Source organism: Centruroides vittatus, unplaced genomic scaffold (assembly GCF_030686945.1).
Source record: "Centruroides vittatus isolate TY-2023 unplaced genomic scaffold, ASM3068694v2 contig_846, whole genome shotgun sequence".
NCBI lineage: Eukaryota > Metazoa > Arthropoda > Arachnida > Scorpiones > Buthidae > Centruroides > Centruroides vittatus.
Genome location: NW_027122551.1, coordinates 907,505 through 920,583, shown reverse-complemented (window position 1 = coordinate 920,583; position 13,079 = coordinate 907,505). Strand labels below are relative to the sequence as shown.

Here is a 13,079-nt window from a genome sequence, read left to right as displayed (position 1 = left end):
TCGTTGATCAAATTGTAGCGAACGATTCAGATTTTGAAAGGAGTAAAAAGCAAAATAAGGTGTTTTGGATGCGATCTCCTGCTACCAACATTTGCTTAATGAAAGTAAAAGAAAGTGACAAATAATCTTCACTAGATGAGTTCATTGCAAAAAATTCAAATATTTCAGAAAAGCCAGGACCTTCATCACAAAAAATGAACTTTACATTTCTGAGTGCATATGTTTGTGTGTTATTTAACATATTATTATTATACAAATTAATATAAAAATAACTTAAAATTAAGGTAAAATTTGTTTATCTTTGGTTGCATGTTCCCCTATCCCTATTTACTCTATGTTAAAATGACTTTGTTTAATGCTGTTTTGTTTAGTGCTTTGACATCTAGGAACACATCCCGTGTTAAGTGGGGTCTTACTGTATGTATAATGTTTATTCAAAGAAAATTATACAATCTACATTGTTAAGGAGCATGAATCATCATCTTTTCTTCTAGCATGGACTGAATCAACCTGGAATGCAAATTCGATTTGCAAAAAAAAGAAAAAAAGTTTAAAATTTTTGAATTTGACCATTAATTATAGTTGCACCATCTAGTTATATTTCTAGAGCAAAAGTTCGGTTCCTTTTATACAACCTGTGTATAATAGAACATCAAAACTTATAAAATTACACAGTAAACTTTCTCTGAAAAGCAAAATAAAGTTACTACTATATGAAAATTTTAGAACTTCTGGTTCAAAAATAAAGAAATCTTTTCTTTACATATTAGCAGTGAATTCAAAATTTCACACCTTTATGTGAATTGATGCAATACCATCAATTCACATAAAGGTATGAAATTTTGAATTCACAGAAACTTATAAATGAGAAGACAATACTTAAAACCAACAAATAAACAACTTTTCATATTTAATATAAATGATAATTGATCTGTCCACCTGTTTTGCTTAGTTAGATCTTGACCAATTTATTGTTTCACCTGCAGTGGTAGTTTCAAGGACAATGATAGGAATAAAATACTATATTTCATTGCAAAAATAAATTCAATGGCAATTAGTAACTTAAAATTTATTGACTCAAGACTTATATTTTAACATGTATCAACTAAATAAAAAATGAGAAAAACCACCCAAGTGTGTGAATTATAGCACTTTATTGTGTCTTAAGCAATATATAATTTATGTTAAAAATTCAAGTTTCAAAACTGCATTTAAAAAACATTTTAATCAATGAAATAAAGAAAACATAATCTGTAGAAATTTTATCATCATCATTATTATTATTAGCAATACTGTAGTAAATAAATTGAATTGTTCAGTTCCTTCTTGGGAGAACATTTCCATAGGATTTGCTTCATATGTAGGGAGTTCATGACTACATATTCTTCTTGGAAGAAAAATCATTATCATCTCAAAAAAGAACTCATCACCATCTTATAGAAATAACAATGGTGATGAGTCCTTTTGAGCAGGAACTGAATGAACAATTGTTTAAGCAATGTTTTTGTAAAAGCTTGAATTTATCTGATGTATCAAAAAATAGATTCAATTGCTTGGCTGCTGTTGCTTATGTATTCCTAGATCCAAGGTTACTTGGATACCTATCAACCATACCATAAAAGTTAAATGATTGGTATCTAATCAAGAAACAGTCTCAGCACTATTATAATAATTGGAAATTTTAAACATTATACTTAAATACATTTAAAATTTCCATTTACTTATAATGCTGCTGAGAATTTTTTTTGGTTAGGTATCAAAATAATTTAACTATTATAGTTAGATCAGAAAATGAACATCACCTTAATGCCAGGGATGAAATCAACACTAAATCTGGAACCTGTTACTGGCATAAATTGTGAGAAAACGTTTGTGAAGAAAGGTTTTCTCGTGATTTATGCCGGTAACAGGTTCTGGATTTAGTGTTTATTATAGTATGAAAGAAATAAAAATCTGGTGTGAAAAATTATCATATAAAAGTTTAAAAGCACCATCTAATCGGCATTAATAAGGTTTTGATGAGTAAAACACAAAATAAATACAAAATATTTTGCAAACACTTTCGACATGTATAGAATGTCTTCTTCAGACAAAACAAAAATTTTAGAACATTTGATGTTAAAAGTCATATCAATGTTTAATGTTAATTTTGTACTAATTGGAACACACCTGTTAAATTGAAATGGTGCAGCTATTAAACTTACACATTTAATTAACGGTCAAAATATAATTGAAAATTAGTGGCAGCTGTGATTTAATTTTTTAAATTATTGAATAGTAAAATGCATATTTTTGGGAGCTCTAGACTGGGCCTATTACATGGCTCCAATTTCTCAATGTTGTTTCCCAGAAGAATAAACATTTGCAATCCTCACATTGTACAAGGAAGGAAGATTCATTCCACAAAAGTGTAATGATTGAGAACCCTTTAAAATAGTTCTGTGGAAATTTTATTTTTACAAATGTCATCTGACATGAAAATAGGTTAGCAGCAGTTTTTAATTGTTAATGTTGTAGACAATTTCCTCATGTGCTCATGTTTGTTACACTTCAAATATAACAATACCATCATATCTGAAAGTAAATATGAAGAAATAAAAATAAAATTTCCACAGAACTATCTAGAAGGGTTCTCAATCATACTTTTGTGGAATGAATCTTCCTTCCTTGTACAATGTGAGGATTGCAAATGTTTATTCTTCTGAGAAACAACATTAATTGAGAAATTGGAGCCATGTAATAAGCCCAGTCTAGAGCTTCCAAAAATATGCATTTTACTATTCAATAATTTAAAAAATTAAATCACAGCTGCCACTAATTTTCAATTATATTTTGACCATTAATTAAATGTGTAAGTTTAATAGCTGTACCATTTCAATTTAACAGGTGTGTTCCAATTAGTACAAAATTAACATTAAACATGTAAAAACAACATGCACATGCCAATTAAAACATTAACATTAAATTAAGGTTAAAATTTATATCAATGTTCTAAAATTTGTGTTTGTTTTGCCTGAAGAAGACATTCTATACATGTTGAAAGTGCTTGCAAAATATTTATTTATTTATTTTGTGTTTTACTCATCAAAACCTTATTAATGCTGATAGACAGTGCTCTTAAACTTTTATATTGTATTATGGTTAGTTTTTAATTGGATTTCATTATTATGTTTTCAAGTGAAGGAATTCTCTCAAGTGTTATGTTCTATTAAAATTTATTTATTTACATATTTTAACTACAAACAAGAAATGACTGCAATTCAAGTTAAAACTTATTGGACTGAGTCAAAAATAACTTTAATTTCTTTTCTTCAGATTTATTTTTATACAAGTATGTTTTCTCATTTCAACTGTACTCACCAGAGCTACTGAATATACAGTATATATCTGCAGTGTATTTCATTTCAGTAACTCCATGAATAATGCCTTAGTAATCTCACCAACAAACATAACAGTATCTTCCTTCCATAATGACTAAATTGTTTGATCTGTTTGATAATAAAGATCATCATCATCAATCTACTATCTTTTGCGGACATTCTCATATGTGATCTGATTTTCATTGATCAATGACAACCTTATCTAGAACTAGCTCATTCTTTTGCTATGAAAGAAAACTTTCAATAGAAATACAGGTAGGCCTCCTACAATGCGGTAGATACGTTCCTTGAAAATACTGCGTTGTGGGGAATTGCGTTATAGGAGATATCAACTTAATACAAAAACTGGGATTCGGTTCTAAAAAGAGAAAAACTGCCTTTTATGGTGTAACATTTTCATCATGTTTTAAATTTATGTACATAAAAAGCTTAAATATAATTCAACATCATATAAAAACTAAAAAGATTATTATTTCAAGTCAAAATCAAAAAGAAACAATGTTATGCTCACAAATTCAGTCCTCATCATCACTTATTATAGTTGTTCGAGAATGTTTGACTGGCCTTATTTCAAAATCTGAGCTTGTTTCATCAAGTTCCACTGCACTTATGTGATCTGTTGCAATTTTTCTCTTATGTGAAAGATAATTCGTTTCTAAATACTCTAAACCGTGTTGTAAAAGTACCACGTTGTCAGAAAATTTCCACGTTGGAGCGAAAATGCATTGTAAAAGTACCGTGTTGTAGGAGGCCTACCTGTACAATTTTCTTTAATTTCTCACTAAGAACTAATGGCTTTCTCCAATTGGCAATGGACTGATGTGTTAAGCCTCTGCTAATTCACTAGTTCAAAACTGTTTTCTAAAAAGATAAATATTTACTAACAAGGAGAGGGTCAGACCTAAACAGCTGATCAATGCAACTTGGTGATCCTGTAGCCCTAAACACAACTTGTCCAAATAATATAACCCACTTCTCAAGTGTTTCTGAAAAACAGGCCTCTGAAAATTAAGTGTTTAGCTTATAAGTGTTTGGAAGTTTCACATCTTCTCAGAACAGTGATAGCCAAGTGGGTAAGATGCTACACACTGGAACTACACAGTACAAGTTCAAACCTTTGTAATTTTAATTATTTCATTATTTCATTTTTGTAAACTGTGTATTTGCATTATTATTCCTCATGTTTAAAGCTTATAAAATGAGATTAAAAAATTTGACATCATTTCAGTTTAGAGAAAAAGAAGTCTCCAAATTTGACTCTTTTGTTGTTAAATAAAATTTGTATTTCTTCATATTTATTTTTAGATATGGTGGTATTGTTATATTTGAAGTGTAACAAACATGAGTGCATGAGGAAATTGACCATAACATTAACAATTAAAAAACTCTGCTACCCTATTTTCATATGACTTGGCTTTTTCATCCATACACGGCAATGTCTGAAGTTTATTTCATTGTGGTGATGCAGTTTCTCTTGTGGTTACATACTATGTCCTCACAAGCAAATAGCCAAATTATTTCACAAACTTTTCTGCACCTTTTTTGTTTGCATTTGAAGCTTCTACATGTCAAACCATGCTGTGTATGCCATTTTGCTTCTTAAACTTTTCAAAGCAGCATCGACTAGCCTTAAAACACATCAGTCTCAGAACTTGAACCAGGGATTTTCTTCAGCAATTTTTAGTGCAAAAGCCTTGCTTTCTCACAAATGATGGTCTTTGAAATACTGTCACTAGCAAACTGCTTTTCATTGATACAAATCAAGAGCAACTTTTCCACTTCTTCTAAGGGCAATCTTTGCTTGGTGATCATAGCCACTCCTTTGGCAACATTAGCATCCTTTATTACTTCCTTGTTCTTGAGAATTGTACAGTGATGACTTTCCTAAGCTGAACTGCAAAGCCAAATCCTAGACACAAATGCCATTTTCATGCTTCCATATGATCTCTTTCTTCACCTTTATTGTTATTTTCACTCTTTTCCTTTTCACCTTTATGCTTACACTAGGTTTCTTAGGTCCTATGAAGCTTATGGAATAAAAAAATGGAAATAATACTGCACATTGCAAGAAAAATCACCAAAGTCAAAGAACAGTTTGCTGCAAAGTGATTCCATGCTGCCAGCTCCACAGACTACACATGCATAGATGGACAACTTTGAGAAAAATCACATGACTAAAGATATGCAGCACACCATTGGCTAAAGCATGGTACGACAATGATCGTGCAATTTACATTTTTTTGTTTAATGCAAGTGACATCATTAGTTTCAATTTCAACTTACCATGGTGTAAGATTTTCTTTGTTTCTAGCACTGTGGTTTATAATTTAATTTAAAAACAAAAAATAGAGTTAAATGCATAATTTATGAAAGCAATAATTTGCTATTGTTCACTTTTCCTGAAAATTAAGAGACGTACAGTAGAGCATCAATTATCCGACCCCCAATCAACCGTCACATAGGTTAACCGACCATGTTCTAGTCGGCAAATTCAAATTTCTGCTAGTGATGTGGCGCTACAATATTTGGCTATGTCTTGACTATTTTAATATTATTTTTGTTAAATTTTTGCGTGTTTTAGCTGGCAACACTGGTTTGACCATGAAAGGGAGGCTAGTATTTAAACCAGGCTTAATTTTCTAGTTTTTCTTTATTTTTGTATTTATTTTGTGCAAAATAAAGAAATAATTTTTAACGATACAATAGCAACGATTATTATTTTTAAAAAATTTTGTTAGGCTTAACATTAAAGAAAATTCAATGCGAAGTAGGTTAATAGCTATATAATAATTACATGGGATATACTAATATACTATACTAATAATGTACTTTTTCATACTTTTTGGTTATCCGTTTTTTCAGTTATCTGACCAACCCCAGTCCCCAACTGAGTCAGATAACTGATGCTCTACTGTAATTACAGTATATCTTGGCAGATAAGACGACCTTTGGATAAGATAACGTATAAATTTTCATTGAAGTTTTATAGTTTTAGCATATATCTGTCCTATAAGATGACCTCCAAACTATCAATGGCCTAGGAATTTAGTTTAGATCAGTGATAATCATCTGAATAATAATACTGTATAACGTATAAGGAATTATAAACAGAATATGTAATTTTTCAAATGAACAAATTTATTTTTTTTGCATCTGGCAGCACTGCCTTGTGACTGTTGCAAGCATTCGCACTGATTCCGCATTCAGGTAATGACCTTGACTGTTCACAAAAACATCGTATGGGCTATTCTATTTTGTGCACATACCCTACTCTCTACTAGTAAATAATTACGGTTTGTCTGTTTTTTTATAATGGTTTTAATTTATATAAATTTCAATCTAATTTTATCTGTATCTGTCCTATAAGATGATCCCAGATTTCGGGGGCCTTTTTTTTTTATGATTCAACTATCGTACGGTAATAATATTTTTGTATGATAATTAAATTTTATTTTCCAGCTTACAGATACCCATGTTTTTCTAAATAATGTTCAATAAAAGTTCATTCATTTAATTAATACTGTTAAATATAATGCCGAATGTCAATTATGTAATAATGAGAAGTAATAAAAAATATATATTTAATAATAAATTTTTATTTAATTTGAGTTAAGCACTTTTAAATACAAATTATTGAATGACATTTACATTATGCGAATGTCAATTTGATTAATTTGGATTTTATGCAATTTTTATTAATTAATTTGATTTAAATTGAATTGTGATGCATACTGAAAACCAGTAGTAGTACCTTACCCACATGCATGTTGAAATTTAATTTGATAAATTATCAATGACATGGTTATATTGTATGTTGTGATGTCTAATGGTATGAGACAAATCTAGGCATGAGTACTGAATCTATAGTCCTGACATTGATTAACATAGGAAGTACAAGAAGTTAACTGTTGGTGGCCAGCTCTGCCAAGTAGCTTGTTCGAAACAGACTGTTCATAAACAGGGGCATTTGTAACATGAGGTTTGACTATTTACACACATGATTATGAGTATAATAAATTATTACATTAAAATTATATTTAGTACATATTTTAAGATTGTAGTTTTAATTCAGATATTAGATCAAATAAAGCATTCTTGTAATTTTACCTGATAACTTGTAGAAATTTAGCTTTCAAAATACCATATTTACTCGCTATAAGACAAGGTTTTTATTCATTTTTCACTGCTTCAAAAACCTAGGTTATCCTATATGAATGAGTGAAGGATTCTTTTTGTTTTTGTGATAATTTTTGTAAACTGCGTATTTGCATTTTTACTCGATTGTCACTTTTGTTTTTAAACGCCAGAAGGTATTTTATGTGGGTCATTTGAATTGTTCTTGTGTATTGTCAGAAGAAAAGGTAAATAGCAATAGGAAAAGCAAAGCTTTTGAATTGAATTCCAAAATTACACTGGAACCTGATATAAGTTTTAATTCATTCCTAATGAAAACAGATGATTATTTGGAAATCAGAATTCGGAGAAACTCATAAGTGTAATCAACAAAGAGTGAATTTGACTATTAAGAATAGGCAAAAAAAGGTTCCCAATCGTCCAGCTTTACATGAACGTTATTGATTTTACAAGATTTTTCCTTGAAGTTTAAAATGCCAGTAATTTTTGCAGGACAATGTGTGCATTTACGTGCATTTGCTATTTTATTTGTGATTAAATGAAATAAAATTAGAATTGTATTAATAAATCTAATTTTCTTTATTTTGATCTTTAAAGTTGCACCCTGTCCTATATGTGAGTATGTGTAGTGTGAGGAAGATATATGTGAGTAAATACGGGATCTCATTAAATACTTTATAATAATTAAAAAAAATAAAAAATCAAGTAAATATCTGCACTTGTAAAATGTATTTACTAACCACGATTTTGAACTGGTGTTTCCACTGTAGTTGATGTTGCAGTTTCATCCCAAGGATCATTACTTGGTTCTACAGATCGATTAGAGGTTGAATTCCAAGGATCTGCTGACTAAAAATTTATAATTAAATAAAATTATTAATTTTCAGATTATTGATCTTATCACCAAGATTTAATATTAAGTTTATATAAAAAAGGCAATAAAGGCAATCTTACATTAATACAAATACATATTCTTAGGAACAAGTATAAATAAATGGTCATAAAAGAAAATTATCAGATGCATTCATTTCTTTCAATAAAGCTCAGTAAAAATAAATGTTCTTAGAAAAATTTTCCAGTTTACTAGAGTAAACAAAATCAGCATTATCACCAATTGGAACAATATTAATAATAAACATAAAATGTTTTAGTAAATTATTTACTTCAAAAATGTTATGATTATTCAAAATCTCATTAATTAAATATTATTTAAAAATAACCATATATATTTTATGTGAACCTTTCAGTTATAAAAAAAATTTAATTTAATAATTATTAGGAGAGAAAATAAGAAATATTAGTAGTCACACAACAAATGATTAAGCATGCAATATTTACACAGTTTAGAAATTATTAAGAAAGTTATCAAATTCACATAGCTAATTTATCTGTAAAATAATTATTTTGAGTTTAGAATAAAAATTTCAGGTTATTAATTTCTGAAGGATTCTAAGTTTTTTGATATTTGTTGACTCCATACTTATACACAAAACTGATATGTAGTTCAAGGAGGATCAGGAAAATTTAATGTCTCATCTGATCACACATAAATTGTCTCAAATCTTCATTATAAATGATTCTAGAATTTACATATTTGATTACAGGTTAAAATAAAATCATATTATCCTAAAATATTTGATAGTCACCACTAAAAATCCAACTTTCAAATATCATCATCATCTAATAATGATGATAACTGCTCATTTTAATGTGTCAAAAATTAGTTCTCTGTTGAATAAATTATCATCATCTTTCTAGCACTTAAATTACAAAATGTCATATTTGTTCTTGTATACAATTAATTTTTGTTGGGATGCTTTTGACAGTATTGGCTGTTGGCGTGTTTTTTCTATGACTTACTGTTACTAACTACAACTCAACTGTTTGCCATTAATTGAATTTATTGAGAATGTCTCTTTTTATTGTGATACTTTCTTTTTTAATTTTGTTCTTTTTGCTTGTTATTGGAGAAGTTAAACTTAACCCAGGTCCAATGTCTTGTACACCACCTTCACCTTGCAATAAAGCTTCGACTTCTGCTGGTAAATGTCATTGATCTCCAAGCGAACCAATGTTGAAATCATCTCGACTGGATGACTATTTTGCATCGCAGGATATTCCTTCTCAACTACCTCAGAAGATTGTGTTTTCTCGAGGAACATTTTGATACTATTCTACCAAAACTGAAAGAATTGTCATCAAAATTTGACTGGCTGTCTAATTTACATAAGGAGTACAATGAACGTCTATCTTGCCTGGAAGGAGAAATTATCAAACTTTCGTCCTTTAAAACAGTATGTATGGATAAATTCTTTCTTCAGAATTATTATATAGACTCTGTACACAACAATTCAAAGAAAAATAACATTATCATTTCCACTTTGAGTAGTAATGAAGAAGTAATTAGTTCATAATATTGCTTTATTGCTATTTGCTTTATTGAATTATTTAAAAAGACAAAATGGGGAGTCTGTTCCTTTTATTAATAGTTATCATATATCAGGAACTTAGCTTATATTGTTTGAGCTCTATACTCAAGATGACAAAGTTATTTTTAAAAATTTAAAGAAAATTCAGGCATTGCCCTTCTACTCACACATTAGAGTCTTTGAAGATTTGTCATACAGATCAAGACTAAAGCATAGAAAATTGTTGCCTTTTTTGCGGAATCTAAATCTTTGAATAAAAAAGCATTTCTGACAGCCGATTGCCTGACAGTTAATAGTGACAAATTCACTTTCAATTTAGAATGAATTACAGAAGATTGATACTTTTTTAGACAAATCCAGCCAAAAGGGTTAAGTGGAACAATTGCTAAAGAGAGAAATAAAACTTTAGTAATGAGAATACTGTCTTGGAATTGTCAAGGAATGCTGGACTTGACAGTGAATGACCAAGAGTTTATATATCTATTGAAAAATTATGATTTAGTTGCTTTTACTGAAACTTGGTCAAGTAACTCTTATAAACCTGTACTTTCTTTGTTGAACCCAGATTTGTTTTTATATGAACAACTTGCTAGAAAACCAATTGGTCCTGGTCATCTATATGATGGTCTAATTCTCGCAGTTTCCCAAAATTAGGTTCTTCGGAAATGTTGTTTTAACTCCAACCAATCTAATAGTGATTAGATTTAATTATAAAGAAAATTTTTGTTCATTTAGTTATAGTTTGATAATTGTTCTTGTTTATTTGAGAATAGATCTTTATGATGTACTGTTAAAAAAATGGAAGATTTGTTGATTAATTTCTCTGAAGATGATATAGTTATTTTGGGAGACATGAATGCTAGAATAGGCAAGGAACTAGATAATTTTTGGTTACTAGTTAATAAATTTTGAATTAAGAAACCATGCGAAAATGCTATATCCCCCTCGGATTGGTTGAATTATTTGCAAGAGTATTTCACTGGACCAAATACAGTAATTTATATTGATTTAAGTTTTGGTAATGTTTCTCTTTTGGATGATCTTATCACTTTGAGTGAATTGGAAACTGTAATCAGAAAATTAAAATCATCTAAGGCCCCAGGTCTTGATAATATAAGGAATGAAATGATAAAATGCTTTTCTACAGAAATACTACTACATATATTGGATATGTTTAACTCCTTTTGGTCTAATTGTTCTTTTCCTTTATCTTGGAAACAAATTGCTTTAAGAATGATTTATAGAGGGGAGATAGTCTATAATTAGTTGGCGTCTGCCTAATTGTTTTAACTGGTGTATTTAGAAAGGTTTTTTCAACTATTATGGCAAATTGTCTCCAGAATTGGATGAATAAGTTTAATATTGTTACACCTCTCCAAGGAGCATTTGTTAAAAATAGAGGCATTGAATACAACTTGTTTATTTTGACTGGTCTCATTCAAATATCACTTTTGAGAAAATGAAGAAAACTATATACCGTATTTTATGGACTATAAGATGCACCTTAATTTTGAAGGCAATTTTTCGAAGAAAAAAGTGCGTCTTATAGTCTGTAAAATACAGTACTGCTTTTATTGATCTCAAGAAAGCTTTCGATACAGTCGATCATGATTTGTTATGGTATAAGCTTAGGAGCATTGGTCTTTCTGCATTGTCTGTCAACTTACTTAAGAGTCTGTTTTCTAATACTAGGTATCTTATAGAATCTTAGAATCTTTTTCATTTTGTACTGATTATGTTGAGTCTAATCTCTATTGGACTCTGGAGGGCTACCTCAAGTAGAACCACTGAGTCCTTTCCTTTTTATTTTGTTTTTGAATGATCTTCCTAACCTTCTGAGAGGTCAAAGTTCTATGATAGCATTATCTTCTCATGTTGAAATTAACTGTCTTCTTTATGTTGATGATATCTTTCTCTTGGCTAATTTAAGTTCTTCGCTTAGAGAAAGACTTAATTTTACTTGGAGATATTGTGAAGATAATTGATTGACAATTAATTCAGAAAAGACAAAGCTTATAATTTTTTGTAGAGGTGGAAAACTTAAAAAAAACAGATAATTTTAGTTTAGAAAATCATAAACTGGAAATTGTGTCAAATTTTAAATATCTAGGTATTTATTTTCTTCACATGACACATTCTCTTATCATTTAAATAAAGGTTTACTTACTGCAAGATCTAAAATCTCCAATCTCATCAAGTTACGTATTAAAATTAAAGTCCCTCCATTAAATAATTATTTTAGATTATTTGTTTCTTTGATTGGATCAAGTATGTTTTATGCTTTTCCAGTTTGGGGTGGTCTTTTAGTAGACAAATTTGAACCAATACAGTTATTAAGCAAGTGTTTAACCAATAAATTTTAAGCAAGTGTTCCATATTAATAGATCTGTCTCAAGACCTGCAGTGAGAATGGAATTGGGAAGACCTCCCTTTGCTATTAGACTGTCGATAAAATTGTTTAGATTTTGGAGGAAACTTATTGACCCAATGAATGATGACTATCAAAAGTTGATATATACAAGACTTTCACAGATAGATAGTAATTCTTTTTTGAAGCCATGGCCTGCTATTGTTAAAGGATTATTAAATAATATTGGATTGTCCTCTAGTATTTAAGTGAAACTTTGTTCTTTTTTGGATTGTGATCAATGACTAAGAGACTTATATACAACAATAGTAAACAATAGTCTCTCTTGTTTCAATTGTTATTTTTAACACTGCAGACAATTTATTTTACATTTAATAGTATATCTTGGTATGGTCTGTTATTCTGGACTACCGAACTGTCACCCATGATGAGATAATGACTTCTTTCAGTCTGTCCACATTCCTGAACATTTTCAATTGTATTCAGATAAGGAGATTTTCTGGACCAGTCTGAAGTCTAAAGATTATGGATACGTTCGTTAAGTCAAACGAGAATGACGTCATCATTATTCTTGTTTCGTTAGACTTTTTGAACGATTCGTTATAACTAAATAGCTGTTTCTAAAATCGAAGATATGAATGTTGCTAGTGCAGCCTTATCCAAAATATTTTTCTTAGGTTGCTTCGGATGGACAGTTATTTCAATCATTTTACCTTTTAATTCACAATTTAAACACTCGAGTAGATCTAGAAACATCGATATCGTCGG

General features: G+C 29.5%; 1 protein-coding gene across 2 annotated transcripts in view; it reads right to left on the bottom strand.

The window, feature by feature from the left end:
* lqf (epsin homolog lqf) overlaps positions 1-13,079 on the bottom strand; it is a 60,457-nt gene that overhangs the window by 3,779 nt on the left and 43,599 nt on the right. For both annotated transcript variants that reach the window (XM_067278966.1, XM_067278967.1), the window contains exon 6: positions 8,255-8,363. In XM_067278966.1, the coding sequence (XP_067135067.1) occupies positions 8,255-8,363 (109 nt within the window). The remainder of the gene's footprint in view (positions 1-8,254; positions 8,364-13,079) is intronic.